Genomic DNA, 18,872 nt, shown 5'->3' on the forward strand with positions numbered 1-18,872 from the left:
CCTGAGAAATTGCCTGGGATCGGGATCTGGAGCGCAGGAAAGCGGCCTCCAAGTTGGGCAAACAGGCTGGCGAGCCACTTGTTGATGGATGGAGTGTATCTGATGACTGAAGCCGTGGGCATCCAAACGGGTGGACGCTTATACGGCTGGCAGAGGCATGCCTACTCCGAAGTAAGTGCCGTTGTTTTCAGCGGGGTTGGCTCTCAGCTAAGTCCGCACAGACTTTCAGCCTGATATTCCTGTTGTGCGTTGGGGATAAGCAAAAAGCAGAGGGGAGAGGGATTGCCCTGGTTTAAGAGATGGCAACAACAGGTGGTTCCTGAGCAAAACCCAAAACGGCATTAAGAGATTCCCCCTCTAGGCGACAATACTTTGGGATCCACTAGTGTCCTGGGATTGGGAGATTTTTTTTTATGCTGGGGTGGGGGGGGTGTGCGTACGAAGAGGAGAGAGCCTCAGAGACCCTTGTAGCCAAGAGTTGTGCTTTAGGACACCGGGGATTGTCGCCACCCACGGGCGGTAGGTGTTGCGTGTATCTCCCGGCGGGCACGCGTGTGAGCCGAGCCAATCCATCTACCGCAGCGTGGGGAGAGGCGGGTTGCACCACTGGGCCCAGCTGCCGCTCTGCCTGCTTGCAGCAGGTGCCCCTGCTGCTTTGGGCAGCCTCCGCCGCCTCTCGTTGCCAAGCGCCCTCGCCGCCTGGAATCACAGCTCCTCTCTCCCTCGGCATCTCTGCTTCCCCCGCGCCCACGGCCCCCGCATCCCCGCGCAACAGGCGGCGGCAAGGCGACAAAAGGGACCTTGTGCCTTTAAGGCCTCCTGCTTGGCGATCCCGGTCAGGAGCGCACGGAGCGGGGCGAGCCTTGTGGATCCGGGCTAGAGGGCGTTTACTCTGGACAACGCGGGGAGGAGGGGACGGGCCCAGAGCGGGCGGGCGGGCAGGCAGGAATGGAGAGGAGGCGAAAGCGGAGAGGGGGGCGCGTGGTGTAAACAGATAGCGAGGGGCTGCAGAAGGATCTGCTTGCCAGAGATCGCGGCTTGCTACACCCCCCCCGCCGCCCCACCCGCAGGAGAGGAGGGCCCTGCCGTGCCCAGAGGCGGCCCAGCACCCGGAGGTGAGTGGCAGTGGCGGAGGTGGTGGTGAACGGGAGCAAGCCGGAGAGCGCAGGGAGCACGGAAGATCTCTCCGAGGGGGAAATACGCTTTGCGCCCCGGAGGACGCATGGAGCCGGGCGGCGGCGGCGGCGGGGCGCTCAGAGGCTGGCTCTGGGAACCGCCGCGTCCAGAAAGGCCGGGCCTGGCGGGGGCGCGGCGGGGAGAAGCTAGCTGGGGAGGTGGTCCCGAGAGGGATGGCAGCGCAACGAGCAGAAGGGGGTGGGAGCAGTTAGGCCGTCCCCACGGCGACTTGGCGCCCGGGAGGAGAGGGGACAAAGCGCGCCGGCTGGGGGCGCTCTTTGGGCCCAGAGACCCGCGGCGACTGCGGGGAATGCAAGAGGGCGCGGGGGGGAAGGGGCGTGGGGACAGGTGCGCACAGCAGCGGGCCGATGCGGGGCCCTGGGGGGGGGCGCACTTGCCCAGAGCCGGGAAAGTTCCCTGGCTGCCCCCCGACTGGAACACTGGCTATTGAATTAAGTGGGGAAAGAATAAGGTGCCTGGAGAGCGCAGGAGAAAAGGCTAATGATAATGCAACTCCCAGAGTTGAAAGATTTCACCTTCCTTGTGTTCGCAAGGGCTGAACGCGGTAGGACTTTTCTCCCCATTTCTGCTTCCCCGAGGATTGGTTTTCTGGGATCCCTCTGCGGGGATTGGTTGGCTCCCGAGTGTGGGCTGGCCTGGGCAGCTTAGCTTCTCAGCCTGGTCAGGTTACATACCTGGAGGAGGAGCAGGTGGGCTTCCCCTAAAGCCTCTGTCTTGCGAGCTGTGGACTTTCTTATTCTTTTGCCGTGTCTCCCCTTTAAAGCAGGCAGAGGGAAGGGGGTCTCAGGGCAGAGAGTCTCTGTGGGGCCCTAGGCTCTTTTCTCATTGAACTTTGGAACCACCTCTCCCAAGCCCCCTCGTAGGACCTGGGGAAGGAAGTTGACCTATAACCTGGTGCAAGGCAGAGGGTGCTGTGCTATAGGGAACAGGCTCTTGAGTGAGGGGTGTTGGGCTGCAGGGAGTAGGGTAAAAGTGACTATGCGAGGGGGCATGTGTTATTCCTAGGATGCATAGCTGAACCAAGGAGGAAGATGCTGTTGCTGTTGTATCACTTTGTTATGCTTCATTATTGCATCACTTACGAATGTGGGGGTTTTTTGCGGGGAGGGGGGAAATCCATGCTGGGGGAGCTGAGCAGTAATAAACCTTGCTATTAAGCCAAAGTCCTTCCCCCTCCCCGCATGCTTGAGTTTTATTTCAGCCCGGCTTCTCCCTGGATGGGTTATGTCCTGCACCCCTTGACCTCCTCCGCTTGCCACAAAGCTGTCCTCATGTGCTGCTGGCTGTTGCTTCCCACAGCCCAGGAGGCTGCGTCAGAGTGCTGCTGGTGTGTGTGAAGCCATTCCTGGTGTGTGTGTGTGTGTGTGTGTGTGTGTTGTATGGGGATTGGAGGGGAGGGGAAGGGGGGTCCAGCTTCTGAAGCCTGCCTGTGTGTTCCTACAGTAAAGGGCAATGATGTCATGACGTTGACGCCATCTCCCTGGATGGATGCAGATAAGAACAGTGTGGGAGGGCACTGGAATCGCTCTCCGAAGGGGTTGGAGCTAAAACAAGCCCTGGTTTGGCTGGCACTCAAGACAAATAGAGTTTGAAAGGGGAAAACTATTCCACTTTGGTTTTGCAGTGAATGGGCGAGCTAAGCCAGAGGAAGGACCCAGCTGCCAGGAACTAGCACCGCTGCCCCTCCTGCCCCAAACTTTCCCTGGCCTCTGAAATCTCTCCTGTTGCACCCTGGGCAAAACTCCACACCGTTTGGAGAAGAGGAAGGGAACAATGCTGAGAGAGCAGCAGAATGGCGAGCTGGAATTAGTGGACAAGTAAACTGAGTTTGGACTGAGCTGTGCCCATATAGTTCCTTTCACCTTGTGTTCTGGATCTTTGATGCATGGATCAGGTGAGCCAGCAAGTGTCGGAGACCAGTGGGGTCTGATCTGAACTTCTGGAGTCTTCTGGACTGCATAAGGAAGGCTGCATATCGTAGGCTGTGTTCACTGTACGTTTTAAACTTTTCTATGCATTTTCTGTGTGTGTGTGTGTGTGTGTGTGTGTGTGTGTGTGTGTATTCGCTGTGCAGAGATACCATTTTGATGGGCAGTGTGGGAAAAGGACTTGTGTTTTACAAGGGCTTTGGTGGAGATTGGTGGGTTGCTGTGTGTGTGAACGCTCTCTCGGTCCTCTCCCTTTGCCTCTAGTGACAGCCAAGGAGTGTGGTGTTGCCTTGAGATGTCTCTGAATAATTCAGTCCCTTCATCTGCATTACTCCACCTTTGCTTCTGTTTCTTGGGCACTCTTAAGAGTGTGATGAAATGTTAGGAACCCGGATTTGATGCCAGGCTGACACTCGCAGAAGACTCTTCCCACTTCAGGGGGGAGAGAGGGGGCAGGGCACAGTCGCCTTGCCACCAACATGCCACATGCCTTCTCAACCTGCCAGTTAAACAGGGAGGCTGGCCTTTGCTCCACCCGACCCCCTCCAACAGCATTCTGTAAGGCCTTGATCAATGCCAACAACCCCCTCTGTCCCCTTATGGTTGCAATGGGCAGGATGTGTATAGAGAAGGGACCTGTGTATAGCACCCCCTCCCCATGGGATCTCTGTTGGTGAGAGCAATGCACAGGGAGATTTTGCTTCAGCCAGCCACTAATTCTCCAGGTGCAGCACTTTCACTTTCTCTCTGGAGGAATTACTGACAGCCGTCCTCTCCCCTGTGGGAAGTAGGGAAAGTGTGCAAGTCCACTGTTGGGGTGGGGCTAATCCCATTCCCCGTTCCCTTCCTTGATCTTGGGGATTAAGAATCAAGCAGGTTTCTCCTTCTGCAACAAACCCTTCCTCATCCACATAACACCATCCTTTTGGGTTCCCCCCCCCCTTAGTCCTTCTCGAGTGGGTTGGAATGTTAGGAGCCGCCTTTTTAAAGAAGGAAAGAGAGATTAGCATATTGATCACTGTTCTTTTGTTGGAGCTGACCTTGGTAGGACAACTGTTGCTGCCTGTCCTCCACTTTGCTGCACCAGGGATGCTAAATTGAAGCAAGCCCCCCCCCCCACTCTGTTAGCTGCTTTTTGTGCAGGTCGGGGGGGGGGGGCATGCAGATATTTCTGATTCCCAGTATCAGCAGCAGATGGTTCAGTGACCAAAGTACCTGCAAGTCTCCCTCTGTCAGCGCCACGCAACCTGAGGTTACAAAGCGACTTGTTTGAGCTGTCCTTTTGACTCAAAGCAGTTTAATGTATTTACTTGTGTTTGTGGGCTGTTAGTTAGAGCATCGCGCTCATACTGTCATCCGTGTTGGAAGGGGAATAAGGGATAGATATCCTCTTTGCGTCACTCAGCATAAAGTATGCACGGGGCGAGGGGGTGTCATACCCTGGTGGGAATCTAGTTGCATCTCGGGGGGAGTGCCTGTAATAGAACTTGAGGCCCAAAGAGAATGTGTGAAGGTAACCACAGATTGGCAAGGAGAGAAATATCCAGTCTCCAGTTCCAGAGAGCAGGAGAACGGGAATCAATGGGGGCTTCAGCTTTGGAAGATCATCGAGGATGAACAAGCTTGACTGCTTTCTTTTCTTTGAACAGGTTGCCGCTCAATGCTGAAGAGGAAATAAGAGACGCCCCTCACTTCTGCTTCTTTGCCTTCCCTACGGGGATCCATGTCGCCTCCTCGTGTCCAGTTCCCAGCGGCCTTCCAGGTATTGAATCTCCCCAAGGCAGAGAGGGCAGACTCTGATGCACTGGGATTCCCGATGCCTCATTATATTCGAAGCACCGACCCTTAATAAATCTGAACCCTCCCTCTGCAGGCTCTCAAGATGCTCTTTTCCAGAATGTGGTTGCTCTGCTTCCCCTGTCCCACCTCTCTGCGTGAGGCACCTCTGGTTTATGTATCTTGCCACACAAGCCTTGCCTCGTCCCCTGGCACTGATCCGGCTGCCCTGCTTGAAGAGCATCCTGTTTGGTGGCCGCCATCCTTGTTACCTAAATTGGAGACGTCCCAGTGCCCTGTGCGCTTTGCCTCTGTGGCCCATCCTCCCGTAGAGCGGGGAATAGCTTTGCCCAGGAACTGGTGGAGCCCTCCTTGCCAGTGGTCTGCTAATGATCAGGATTTCATTCTTCCCTTGTCCTTGCTTTGTATCCGGCAAGGAAAGAAAGCACCTCCTTCTAGGTTGCAGGGACCCATGGCAGGAACTGCTCCCCTTACTGGGCTGTGTGGGGAACAATGTGGGGTTGGTCCTCTTGGACAGGCAAGCCCAGCTGACTTTCTCCCTTGCTCTGCCTGTTCTTATTTCTAATGCCCTTTCCCCTTCCCCCACAGTATGTCCTGGTTTAGCGGCATCCTGGTGCCCAAAGTGGACGAGCGGAAGACTGCTTGGGGGGAGCGCAATGGGCCCAAGCGCCACCGCCCAGCGCTCTGTGGCCCTCGCTACATGAGTTGCCTGCAGGACCCGGAGCTGGAGCGCGGAGGCAGCGGGGGACTGGGCCTGAACTGTTCGTGGCAGGAGGACCACTATGGCAAGAAGGCGCCGCCGCCACCCCCGCCTGGCACTGGGGACCTGGGACTCAAAGCTGTGGACCTGGGCTTCGAGGACGGGGGCGGAGAGGCCAAGGGGCTCTCGGCCAGCGACTGCGGCCGGCGCCTGCTGCAAGTGTTCCGCTCCAAGCGCTTCCGTTCGGCCAAGCTGGAGCGGCTCTACCAGCGCTACTTCTTCCAGATGAACCAGAGTTCGTTGACGGTGCTCATGGGAGTCTTGGTGCTGGCTTGCAGCATCATGCTGCTGTTCCACTGCGTGCCTGGCACTCCCCGCGTGCCCTATGCTGCCGCCCTGGCCGTGGCGGCCGCCCTGTTCCTCTCGCTCATGGTCCTCTGCAACCGGACTGGCTTCCACCAGGACTGCATGTGGGCCGTGAGCTACCTGGTCATTGGGGCGTTGTGCGGGGTGCAGGCTCTGGGCACTCTCCTGGTCTCGCCGCGCAGTGCCTCCGAGGGCGTCTGGTGGAGCGTCTTCTTCATCTACATCATCTACACCCTCCTCCCCGTCCGCATGCGGGTGGCGGTCCTGGCTGGAGCCTTGCTCTCTGTGCTGCACCTGGTAATCTCCTGGCACCAGAACAGGGCGGACTCCTTCCTTTGGAAGCAGGTAAGGGGGAAGGGATTAATGAGTCCCTTGGGGACAAAGAAAAGCCTTGGAAGCTGTGAGGAAAGGCACACTTGAAACCGTACACTAATTGGGCAAAGGCCTTGGGTGTGAAACAAAAAGGCTGCCAAGTCAGGGACTCGCATGGTAATTGCTTCAGGCTTTTGTTGGGGGAGCAGTCAAGTGGCCTGCAGCCTCCTTCTCCTGTTGAGCTGCGTGGGAACCATGGATCTGTCGCCCCTTCCTAAGCTGGTAGGAGCAGCTTTGGGTAGAATGGGAGGAGCCTGCCTGTGGCTCCTCCCCATGCTGTGGGATCAGCCCAGTCTCTGGAAGTGGGTGATTGGGATATTTCATTTCCTGAGTTCCCCAAATAACACGGTAAGCTTGGCTGTTGGCGCTAAAGCCTTGTGTGTGAAAACTTCGTTTTGCTTCTGCCCCGTATCTGATTGGTTCTTGCCCGCTTTTCATTGCTTGGTGGTGACAGAGGAACGTCTGGGAATCTTCTTTGGCCAGAACTAGCACTGAACATCTTTTCCCAGCACAGAATCCTATGGCACGTCCACAGGATCCTCTACTTAACACAGGCATGTTCTTTGTGGTGCGATGGTTGGATATTTTGGGGCAGTTTTAAGCTGCCCACTTGGACTCCTCAGTCTCCTGCCTCTTGTTGCTGCATGACGAGTAGCCCCTTTTTCCATCATGAGTTTATCTAACCCCTTTTAAAGCTATCCAAGTTGGGGGCCACAGCCGGGACAGCCATTTCCATAGCTTAAATATCACTGGGTGAAGAAGGTTTCTTCCTTGTCTGTCCTGAATCTCCCAGCATCCATTGGATGACCTCGTGGCTCGAGGACAATGAGAGAGAAACCGCTGCCCTCTTTCTCCCCACCTGCATAATTTTATATACCTGTCTGGAGGTCTCTCCTTGCAGTGGCGTAGCGTGGGGGTGCAGGGGGGGGCCGGCCGCACCGGGCGCAACATCTGGGGGGCGCGCTCCATGGGTTAGGGGGCGCAAAATCCACGGGTTAGGGGGTGCAAATTACTTGCCTTGCCCCGGGTGCTGACAACCCACACTACGCCACTGTCTCCTTGCCCTTCCCTGGCCTTACGTGCCTTTTTTTTAATCCCCTGCAGTTCAAAAAGCATGTCAAGTGCAAGTAGATAAATAGGTACCACTCGGGCGGGAAGGTAAACAAGCTTTTCCGTGCGCTGCTCTGGTTCACCAGAAGCAGCTTGGTCATGCTGGCCACGTGACCCGGAAGCTGTACACCAGCTCCCTCGGCCAATAAAGCGAAATGAGCACCGCAACCCCAGAGTCGTCCGCGACCGGGCCTAATGGTCAGGGGTCCCTTTACTTTTTAAGCTAACAAGTCTGGTGTGCTGTTCATTTTTCTCATACAGGAGTTGCTTCAGCTCTTGATAATTTTGGTCACCCCTTTTCTCTGAATGAATTAGGAAATCAGGCATTTGAAAGTGAATTAGAACAATTTGTATGATGAAGAGTTCTCTGCTGTCCAGCAGTTGCATATTATAAATCAGTGCCATGAAAGACAAAGTCTTACGTATTTTGTACCTTAGAGCAGTGTTTCCCAACCTTGGGCCTCCAGCTGTTTTTGGACTACAACTCCCATCATCCCTAGCTAGCAAGACCAGTGGTCAGGGATGATGGGAATTGTAGTTCAAAAACAGCTGGAGGCCCAAGGTTGGGAAACACTGCCTTAGAGAGTGATGTGCTAATTATGGTCTGCACTCCACAGAGAACCATATCTACACATTACTCCTAAGCATCTCTACCTGCTGTCATCACTGTATCATTAGTGCTACAGAGTCAGTGCTGTGTAGCATCCAGATTTATGGTGACCTTTTTATCAGCCTTCCCTAACTTGGTACCTTCCAGATGTTGTAGACTACCACCATCCCTTGCTATTGGTCATGCTGGCTGGGGCTTGTGGGAGCTGTAGTTTTAAAACATCTGGTGGACATTAGGCTGGATAAAGCTGTTTTTATATGCTTACATTCCAAGCCTTGAATTTACTTCCCTGGTGCTCTGTTTGCTGCAGAGATGAAGGCAAAGGTGTAATTTAAATGTCCACATTTATTCAGCTGGTAAATGCAGAAGTTCAGCTAACCATAATGTTAATAGTCAGTTCCATCACCTCTTTTTGTGCTTCTGTTTCTTTGGCCCTAGGAAGGAGCAGCATAATTTACCCATTTCTTTTGTATTTTTATCCTTTTGAAATCCGTCAAATTCAATGTGTCTAAAACTTACATAATTGCATTGCAATTAGGTTTTTGAACTACTACGTAACATACCTCTTAAACACGGGTCATTAAAATTGTGGCGCTGAACACTACAGTGGCAATGAGGCATAATTCTAAAATGTGTAATGTTTGCGTGTGGAGAGGAGAAAATGGGAGGAAAGGAAAGAGGCCAGAAGAGGGTGGCCTACATAGAATAATGATCTGGCAGCTTGCAGACTCCCTCGGTGATTTCTATCTGTGCCCCTTTATTGACATGGTTTTAGAAATGGGTCTTTAAAACACTCAAATCCGCAAGTTCACTGGTTGTTTCTCCCCCACTGCTCCCCAGATCTCTCCTGTTCTTGCACTGTCTGTTAACTTTGGTTAGCCCAACTTTCAGCCTTTCTCTTCTGGGAATAACTAGAAGGATCTGCGTCTGCAAAGTTATCAGATTGATGAGTGCTGCCACTGGCGACGGAGAGGCAAATGTGGTGGTCAGTTTGCAGCTGCTTCTGCTGTTAGTGTAACCTCACGGCCTGCTTGGGTTTCATCCACGCCTCCATTTGGTTCCCCTCCCTCCTCGGTTCAGCCTTCCAGTGCTCCTTTCCAAAAAAGGATCAAGGATACAGCTGCTCACATCAGCCTTTTCTGTTCAGCAGCAAAGAAATAGCTCCTTTCAAGCTTTGGGTTACTGTGTATTTCTGTTTTTTTAAACAAACACACAAATAGCTCCCCTATGATGCTTGGAATTATTGCTGTATCTTCAACTCGTAAACTAAATTAGAGTTAACCCTCAACTATCCATTGCTGGCAGCAGCAATTGGGGAATTAGCTTGGAGTCTGGAGGTGTCTATAAGTGGCCCAGTCACCGTCTGCCATAAGTTGGTGACATCCTAGTGGGCATTCATTTTTGCTACCTTTCAAAACTCTGGTCAGGATTTATTACTGTTATTATTTATTACATGTCCATACCACCCTTCATACAAAGATCAGAAACCAAAGTTTACAATATAAAAACACAAAAATACAATGCTCCCCCCACAGTTTAAAAGCCCATAGATTGTTTATTAGCCCAAAGCCTGGGAGGAATGCTTTGCTGGTGCCTAAAGATTAATAATAATACTAATACTAATACATTTCTTATACCCTGGGTTGCCCCAGCCACTCTGGGTGACTTCCAACAAAAATACAGGGGGAAAACCAACAACAACGCAGCCAAGGGGCCAGGCAAGCCTCCCTGGGGAGAGCATTTTACAGGCGAGGAGCCACAGCAGAAAAGGCCTGTTCTCGTGTTGCTGCCCTCCAGACCCCTCACGGAGGAGGCACAGATGATGATCGCAGGGTCCGGGTCACTTCACATAGGGAGAGGCGGTCCTTGAGGATTTGTTGACCTTGATGAGATGAGATCAGAGCCATCAGACTGTAGTGGCATTGTGGGAAAGAGCCCGCTGTTGACGTTTGTGCTCCAAGACTCATCGTGCTGACAGCATCCCTAGAACCTACCATCAGTGCCCTGCAGTAATAAGCACACCTTTACCTGTGAGCATTCCAGCATTTATAGAGTGGAGGTTTCACCTGCCTCCTCCCACAGCTGACCCCCAACAGATGTGTTAAGATCCTGTTTCCAGTTATCATGGCACTATTAGGTGACCAGGGAAGAAGCCTTAGCTTGTGCATTATTTACATATATATTATTTAGACTCCCCCCATTCTATCTCAGTGGCTTAGGGCAGATTACAGATTGGCGTTGCCTATTGACTGCATTAGAGTAAGAATGAATTCACCCAAGCTGCCCAGGAAGCTTACAAGGATACTGAGTACCTGTCACTGTGACAAATGTTGTGAGGAGAGAGAGCATGAGCTACAAAGAAAGTCCAGAGTGACCAAGGGACAGCAGGTGCAGCTACGTGTGTGTGTGTGTGTGTGTGTGTGTGTGTGTGTGTGCATGCGTGTGCATGCGTGCAAAAGTGCCACTGATTAACAAGGCCGCAGATTTTAAAGTTGTATTTCATATTGTATATTAATGCAGCTTCTTACCAAAAAATGCAGGTGAGAAGTGCAATAGATGGTAGGAGTGGTCACAGGCTTTGCAGGCAGAAGGTTCCAGGTTTAATCTTTGACATCTCCATTTTTCATGGAAAAATGCTGCCACTCTGAGTAGACATTATTGGGCTCAATAGATAAATAGTCTTTCCTGTTATTATAAGGCAGCTTTCTGTGTTTCTTATGTTTGTAAAAGAAGAGTCGTCGTCTCTCCCGTCCACATAACCATGTGTGCACACTCAAGGAAATGCCTCTTCTAAAATAGCACTTGCTTTGTTATCTACCAAAAAAATGCATCTTGCTTCAGAGACATTGTTTCCCCCTTAATGCCACTGTTTGCAAATGTGCATGCAGACATAATTGATCACACAAACTTAATTAATAGGTTAATCAAATAAGAGTTTCAGCTGATGAATCAGTTGAAATGTCTCTAATTGAGGTTGTTGCCCTGAGAATAGACATCGGCCATAGACCAAGTCTGACAATTTCTTTTTCATACCTACTTGGTATGGTAGCAATTGCACAAAGATTTCAAGCTGAGGTCTTTCCCAGCCCTGTCACCTAATCTTAGGCCTTCCCCATTCCAACTAGAGATCTGTTAACTGGAGGAGCTGGGGATGGCCTGTGGAGCTAATCATCATCATCATCATCCACCCATCTGACTGGGCTGATCTAGCCACTCTGGGAAGTATCTAGCAAAACATAAAATACATGATAAAACACACTCCCAACCAGGTCCTGTCCAGACCTGCTTGGCTTCAATATGGCGGCTGCATCAAGTGCCCATGGACCATGCCCTCAACTTTTCTGAATAAATCTGTGCCTCTGTCAGCTTGTTTGCCCATTCCCTCCCAATCCCTTTCTCCATCATGTCAGCTGGACTGTAAGCTGGTGGGGAGAGGCTAAGGTGTTTTCTTAATATTTGTGCAGTACCTAGAAAACATGAATTAATTAAATGATATCAAGTTAAAGAGCTGAAGTGAGATTTCAGCTGGCAGCTTCCTGGCCTGCAGCTCACCCTTTTATCCACGGCACCATCCCAGTTCTCTGCAGCACCTTAGCTCAGCGGCAGGTGAGTCCTGGAGGCAGGGCAGGCCCAAAATGTGTCATTGCCTGAGGCAAAAAACAGAACCGTGCCTCCCTGTTGCACATAACAGAAACCAAGCAGGCTGCTAGATTAATCTTCCTTCAATTATGGCAACAGAAGAACAGGCTCAGCTTAGGCAGGCCAGGCTATGCGGCCCCCACAGCGCTCCTGCAACAGAGTGGAAAGGCCAAGGGGCTGTTGCTGCTGCCTATTACCTCCCCCAGCAGCAGCCACCTGTCAGGTGTGAGGCAGGTGAACACCTGGCTCTGCCAAAAGGGGATTAGCAGGTATTGCTGGTCAGCTGATCAACAGGGCCTGCAAAGTGCTGGACAAAATGGTGCTCTAAAATGGGCTTCTAAGAACAGACAGTCAGCCAATGGTCTAATATCCAAAAGCTCCTTTCAAAGTGCTGCACAAGCACTGACTGTGAGGGGTGTAAGAGTTTGGCCCAGTGGTCAGATTCGGTTCCCTAGCCCTGCCTTAAACCTTAGGGAACTGTGTTTTGCTTGTTTTTCTTCCCACCCTCTGTCTCCCGAAGGCACAGTATTGGGACCCCTTTTGTATCCTGGCAGCAGTGGAGGATGAGACTCCATTATGGGCCAAGAGGGTCTCCTTGGCTTGCAAAAAGCTCCCAATTCATTCTTTAGAGAAGGGAGCAGAGGGTAATGGCACCTCAGGTGGAGGGAAGGTGGTCCACCTCACAAACGTCAGGAACTGGAGTTGAAGGTGAATGGGTTTTTTAGTAGGTCTAGGTTTCCTGCTGAAAGCTTGCTGGGAAAGAAAACTGCTTGAAGCAGGTAACTTCTTTCCCTGCTCCAGTATGCGTTTCACTTGGGTCCTTCTCTTGCTTGCAGCTTGGAGCCAACATTTTGATATTCCTGTGTACCAACGTCATTGGCATCTGCACCCACTACCCGGCTGAGGTGTCGCAGCGCCAGGCCTTCCAAGAGACCCGGGGCTACATTCAGGCACGGCTACACCTGCAACGTGAAAACCGCCAGCAGGTGAGGAGCCATTGTGGGGCCAGGGTTGGGCTGCAGCCTTGAGCGGGAGTTGTGGTGGGCAGGGCTGCCAGTTAAAGGGCCAGCTTGGCCAGTCAGTTCCTGATCTTGTGTGGCTGGCATTAGCCTGCTTGGGGACGAGAAGATGCCAGAATTTTGAGAGTCTGGCAGTGTTGGGGGGGATTGTGAATTGGGACAGAAGGAATGTTAAGGTTGGAAGAGAAGGGTGGATTATCTGTGACTAGGCTGAAACTGGTGCCTTTAACTTCAGTGTGTTGTGTCAACATTCTTGCTCTGAGGGGAGTATTTATGTGGCTTTCTCTCTGGGGTGGGGGGCAGGAGCGGCTCTTGCTTTCAGTGCTGCCCCAGCATGTTGCCATGGAGATGAAAGAGGACATCAACACAAAGAAGGAGGACATGATGTTCCACAAGATCTACATCCAGAAACATGACAATGTCAGGTACCAAGCTATTGGGATAGGGGGTGTGTGTTTGCATGTGTGCACCCATGCCTGGGAGTGACCGAGGCCTAGGAGTGGCAAGGACGTCAGTGAAGCAAAGGCCGTTCTACTGTAAACATGGAAAACTTAAACTGCAGGGCACTTGCTTTTTGACAAGACGTGAGCGGGTGGGTCGCTGGGTGCGCAAGGAGAGAAAATGTTGGCTGGGTTCCGGGTGGGTTTATTAAGCCAGATAAGACAGAGACCCCCCAGGCTGTTAGCTCCTTGCAAGTTCTTATGCTCATTTCCTGTCTCTTCTCACCCCAACAGCATTCTGTTTGCTGACATTGAGGGTTTCACTAGCTTGGCGTCCCAGTGCACAGCGCAGGAACTGGTCATGACACTGAACGAGCTTTTTGCCCGTTTTGACAAGCTGGCTGCGGTAAGTGTGTCTCGCAGGATCGGCCAGTGGAACAGCTGACCTGTGTGGGAATGATGGTCTGCCTGTGCTCATTGGAGGAATATGGCCCAGTCGGGGTTCTTGCAAATGTCTGCATGTTTTAAGCATGCACACCTCCCTTGAGCTTTGTGCTTATTACAGGTGTGCCTGCAGCAAACACAGGTGCCGTGTTAAGAAATCCCCATAAATGTTCAGCTCCGGTACCACCACCTTCCCTACGTTTGTGGACAAAGCAAGACCCTTTAAGGCACATCCCACAGCACTCTGTTTATTCTTATAAGTTTACTTCCCCTATAGAAGTACAGTTTTTGGCTGCTGGAGGGTCTTTTTGTAGCGCAGGGGCAGAGGTATTGAACTGAGGTGAGATCATAACATACAACAATACAAACAACCAAATAAAAGACTTCCTTTATCCTGTATCTGGCCTCCTTATTTACTTCTTATAAACTGTTTCCTTTATGAATAATTATTAAGATTTTTCTAATTATAACTTAAATATCCACAATGTTATGCTCACTGTATGTTATGTTCACGTTTAATGAGGGTGGATTTGTGTATTGGGGGTTTGTGTTAGGTTGTAAATAAAATTCCAATTAAAAATTCAAATTCAAAATGAACTGAGGTGAGATGTGCTTGGAAGGGGCATGTTGGAGTTTGGGGTGGTGGTATTTCTGACTTCCTCCTCCTCCTCCCTTTGGCAGGAGAATCATTGCCTCCGCATCAAGATCCTGGGGGACTGCTACTACTGTGTCTCTGGACTTCCAGAACCGCGGGCGGACCATGCCCATTGCTGCGTGGAGATGGGCGTTGACATGATTGAGGCCATTTCGTGAGTGTGAGAGGGGGAAGCAGTTTGGTTTGTGAGGGCTGCATGCGTCCCTTGGGATAGTCAGTGCCTCGCCATATGCATGTAACATGTTCCCTGTGACAATTTCCAGAAAGGTAACCTTTTTAGCCTGTCACAGCGATCTTTGGGGCACTTTTTAAAGACTAATACATTTTCTACGGCATAAGCTTTCACTGGCTAGGATACCACAAAATTGTGTGTGTGTTTACTGTTTCATATTGCACAATGGGCTAGTTTGGATGTACGGTAAACCGTGGTTTGTCGTGATGGGAACAAGCACCAGCTAGCCTAGGGTGTTTGTGCTCTCCCCACCTCTAGCATGGACTGGATGAGGGGACTTGAATATTCAGATTAATGACAATTTATCAGTATATCCATTTCATAAACTCTGGTTTGTCTGAAGTAAGCCCACTTCATAACCCATGGTTTAAAAAAGGTAAAGGGACCCCTGACCATTAGGTCCAGTCGTGACCGACTCTGGGGTTGTGGCGCTCATCTTGCTTTATTGGCCAAGGGAGCCGGCGTACAGCTTCCGGGTCATGTGGCCAGCATAACTAAGCTGCTTCTGGCGAACCAGAGCAGCGCACGGAAATGCCGTTTACCTTCCCGCTGGAGCGCTACCTGTTTATCTACTTGCACTTTGATGTGCTTTCGAACTGCTAGGTTGGCAGGAGCAGGGACCAAGCAATGGGAGCTCACCCCGTCGCGGGGATTCGAACCGCCGACCTTCTGATCGGCAAGCCCTAGGCTCTGTGGTTTAACCCACAGCTTATTTCAGATAAACTCTGGTGAAAAAGAATTGTCAAGTTTGGATGGAATGTCAAGCTTGTTAATAACTTTTGGATGGAATGTCAAGCCTGTTAATAACAAGCTTGCAAAATCTTCCAGTCACCCCCTCATGGCCACTCTGGAGGAGGAATGGAGATTGTGTGACCCTCACAGGTGCAGCCTGTTCCCATCATGATAAGCCGTGTTTTATCAGGATATCTGAATCAGCTTACAATGTGTGAGATACACCAGCCATGACTGTGGCAGTTTGCGCATATGCTTGACGCACAACATACAGGTGGCAACATCCTTCTTTATCGCAGGTCACAATACAGAAAGCTACATTTGTTACTTCTCCATTTATACAGATCACTGAATGGTTTTAAAAACTTAGTATCTCTTTCACACTTGCAGCATTCAGTTGGATCCTGGCTTGATAATAGCTTATATGAGATAGCATCACCAGGGCTATGAAGCAGAAATATCTAATCTCAGTTCCTTGAAATGCAAAATTGTGGAACTGAATAAATCATACATGTTGGGGAAGCTTCTGTTATTCTCCCATAATGTTCTTAGTGTTGCTTTGGCTGGCAGTAGGGAGGGAGGTGCCTTCCCCTGCCTTTGCTTCCTGGCCATTCCTCAGCACCCCTCCTCCTCGTCCTCAGAATCTTCATACTTCACCAGGCATTGCCTATGTAATGGCAGGATTATCTTTACAGCCATATGGTCTAGAAACTTCCTTTTTGCAACACCCCCACCCCCCATAAAAGCCAAAGTCCTCTCAGGGTGTCAGTTCTCTGTGCCAAGCCCTGTGCGCTTGTGCAGTGTCACTGAAGGAAATGGGAACGGAGAACCCCATGGGGTTATCGATGGACAGTTGTGAAACTGGAGCCCCTTCCAGAGGATCGAAATGCTTTATCTATAGGCCCATTTTTTGTAAGACAGAAGGATCCGCGAGGTGAAGAGGTGCGTGATAAAAGCCAGCAATGCCACCAGCTTTGTCACATCTGAAGTCACGGGTGGCTGTATTCTGTGTCCCACACTGCACCATCCAAAAGCGGCAGCTGGTGTCAAAGCAGCAAGACGCTTTTTGGTCCCTCAACCCTCTGGAGCAGGAAGTCTGTTGCACAAGCAGAATTGCATCATTGAATACAACCCAGTGGTTTATCATGGTGTCCCACTTCTGTGCCTGTTGTCTTTGTCCATGGAGTTTTCTTGGCAAGGTTACTGGAGTGGCTTGCCAGTTCCTCCTCCAGGCTGATCACCGAAGAATTGATGCTTTTGAATTATGGTGCTGGAGAAGACTCTTGAGAGTCCCATGGACTGCAAGAAGATCAAACGCATCCATTCTTCAGGAAATCAGCCCTGAGTGCTCACTGGAAGGACAGATCGTGAAGCTGAGGCTCCAGTACTTTGGCCACCTCATGAGAAGAGAAGACTCCCTGGAGAAGACCCTGATGCTGGGAAAGATGGAGGGCACAAGGAGAAGGGGGCGACAGAGGACGAGATGGTTGGATAGTGTTTTCGAGGTTACCAGCATGAGTTTGACAAAACTGCGGGAAGTAGTGGAGGACAGAGGTGCCTGGCGTGCTCTGGTCCATGGGGTCACGAAGAGTCGGACACGACTAAACGACTAAACAACAACAACAACAACCCACTTCTGTGAGGGCTCACTCCAGTCCCAAGTAGTTGCTATATGTATGTGTAGACACATTCCCCCCCCCCCACAAAAAACTAATCTGAACAAAAACACAGAAAATAAAAAGAAGCATACAAAGTCTTCTTTCACAGGTAAATCTTAACTTGACCAACACAAAACCACTGATAAAAGGGTCTAAAGATGTGCTTTGGGTATAGATATGGTGACAAATTAATCTACAGGTGCTTGAGGCTCCATATGCCATATATTCCATACATCAAAGTCTTGGTGCCTACCTTTAAAGCCCTAAACTGCCTCAAAGGCCCAGTAGACCTGAAGGAGCGTCTCCACCCCCATCGTTCTGCCCAGACACTGAGGTCCAGCTCTGAGGGCCTTCTGGCGGTTCCCTCACTGCGAGAAGCAAAGCTACAGGGAACCAGGCAGAGGGCCTTCTCGGTAGTGGCATCCGCCCTGTGGAACACCCTCCCACCAGATGTCAAAGAGATAAACAACTACCTGACATTTAGAAGACATCTGAAGGCAGCCCTGTTTAGGGAAGCTTTTAATGTGTGACATTTTAATGTATTTTTAATCTTTGTTGGAAGCCGCCCAGAGTGGCTGGGGAAACCCAGCCAGATGGGCAGGGTACAAATTATTATTATTATTATTAATATTGTTGTTGTTGTTATTGTTATTGTTGTTATTATTATTATTATTATTGATAATAATATTGTATAGCCAAAGCTTGTCTATTGATCTTAGATTATTTCGTTCTCGTACCTCCATCCCCACCCTGGCAACTTGCTTGCAGGAAGTTTCATTGCCCATTTTAACATCAGCCATCACCCTTCAGGGCAGTGACCTGTTTTCTTGTACTCTGCATGAATATGACACTTTGTTGATGGTATTATAATCGGTCTGACACAGACTGCGTTTCTTGCTTCACGCAAGTGAATTCATGAATGTATGAAGAGGGGGAGGGGTGCTTTGACACTTCCTTTCCTCCTGCTTTTCAGGCTGGTGCGTGAGGTGACGGGGGTGAATGTGAACATGCGTGTCGGGATCCACAGTGGACGTGTACATTGCGGAGTGCTGGGGCTACGCAAGTGGCAGTTTGACGTCTGGTCCAATGATGTCACCCTGGCCAACCACATGGAGGCTGGTGGCAAAGCTGGGTAAGTCCAGTCCCCATAGGCCTGAAGAAAGGCAGGGGCAGTGATGGCCAGTGGTCAGGCATGATGGCAGTAGGAAGTCCTGGAACTTGTGACTGGAGAGCCACAAAGTCTCTTTCTTTGGAGTAAAAGGAGGGGAAAGTTGGGTTGGTGGAATTACTAAGAGGTGGCTCCATAAAGAGGAATGAGTTGATAGCTGGAACTGTAGGGTTGTGTCTGTTGCCTGAGACAGATCATGTGGAGGTGAACAGCTTGTACATGTATTTGTGGGTAGGCTGGAGGAGAATTTGTGAGCTCCCCCTTGGCGGATGTCACAAGCACTGTCCAATAGGCGCCACCTTCCCTGTCCCAAAGGGCCTGCCCTATCCTTGATACTTGGAAGTGGGGGTTGCTGTTATCCAAAAAATGAGGCAAGAGTTTATTTTTAAACAGCAGCCATTGTCCCGCTGCCACAAAGATGCATTTTTGCTGGGGCAACGTTGTCTGGCCACCTCAGCCACCTCCACATGGCTCTGCCCACCTCTGTGCCAGGAGTGGCCCCATAGTTTTGCATAAACAAGCAGCTTGGTTTGGCCAGGACTTCAGCTTGCTGGTGGCATGAGCAAAACCAGGCTCTCTAGTTTTGGTGGTCATGGTCTTGACCCAATGGTGGGGAACTGGATCTAAGCTTGCAGGCCAAGCTTGACAGGTGGGTGGGGTGGACCACCCTGACAAGCACTTGATAGCAAGTGGCCCAATTTGGCCCTCCTGGTTTGGAGTCAATCCTTGCAGGCAAAGTTACTGCCATCGGCTTATCCCTGGCACTCTAGCAAAGCCCTGTCCCCACTACTTGAAGTGGCCTTGC

The 18,872-nt window shown here is 50.9% G+C and overlaps 1 protein-coding gene across 5 annotated transcripts in view; it reads left to right on the forward strand.

Annotated features, from left to right (window-relative positions):
* The window catches only part of ADCY6 (adenylate cyclase 6), a 51,564-nt gene continuing 32,692 nt past the window's right edge, over positions 1-18,872 (forward strand). Inside the window, exons 1-9 of one of the 5 annotated variants that reach the window (XM_028721383.2) lie at positions 636-1,115; positions 2,822-3,190; positions 4,775-4,887; positions 5,511-6,333; positions 12,556-12,705; positions 13,042-13,163; positions 13,473-13,584; positions 14,304-14,431; positions 17,873-18,031. In XM_028721383.2, the coding sequence (XP_028577216.1) occupies positions 5,512-6,333; positions 12,556-12,705; positions 13,042-13,163; positions 13,473-13,584; positions 14,304-14,431; positions 17,873-18,031 (1,493 nt within the window). In that variant the 5' untranslated portion in view covers positions 636-1,115; positions 2,822-3,190; positions 4,775-4,887; position 5,511. Of the gene's footprint in view, positions 172-635; positions 1,116-1,559; positions 1,742-2,821; positions 3,191-4,774; positions 4,888-5,510; positions 6,334-12,555; positions 12,706-13,041; positions 13,164-13,472; positions 13,585-14,303; positions 14,432-17,872; positions 18,032-18,872 lie in introns of those variants that run through there. The other 4 variants (XM_028721389.2, XM_028721385.2, XM_028721391.2 and 1 more) reach the window with 4 other exon arrangements.

This window comes from Podarcis muralis, chromosome 2 (assembly GCF_964188315.1).
Source record: "Podarcis muralis chromosome 2, rPodMur119.hap1.1, whole genome shotgun sequence".
In the NCBI taxonomy this organism is placed as follows: domain Eukaryota; kingdom Metazoa; phylum Chordata; class Lepidosauria; order Squamata; family Lacertidae; genus Podarcis; species Podarcis muralis.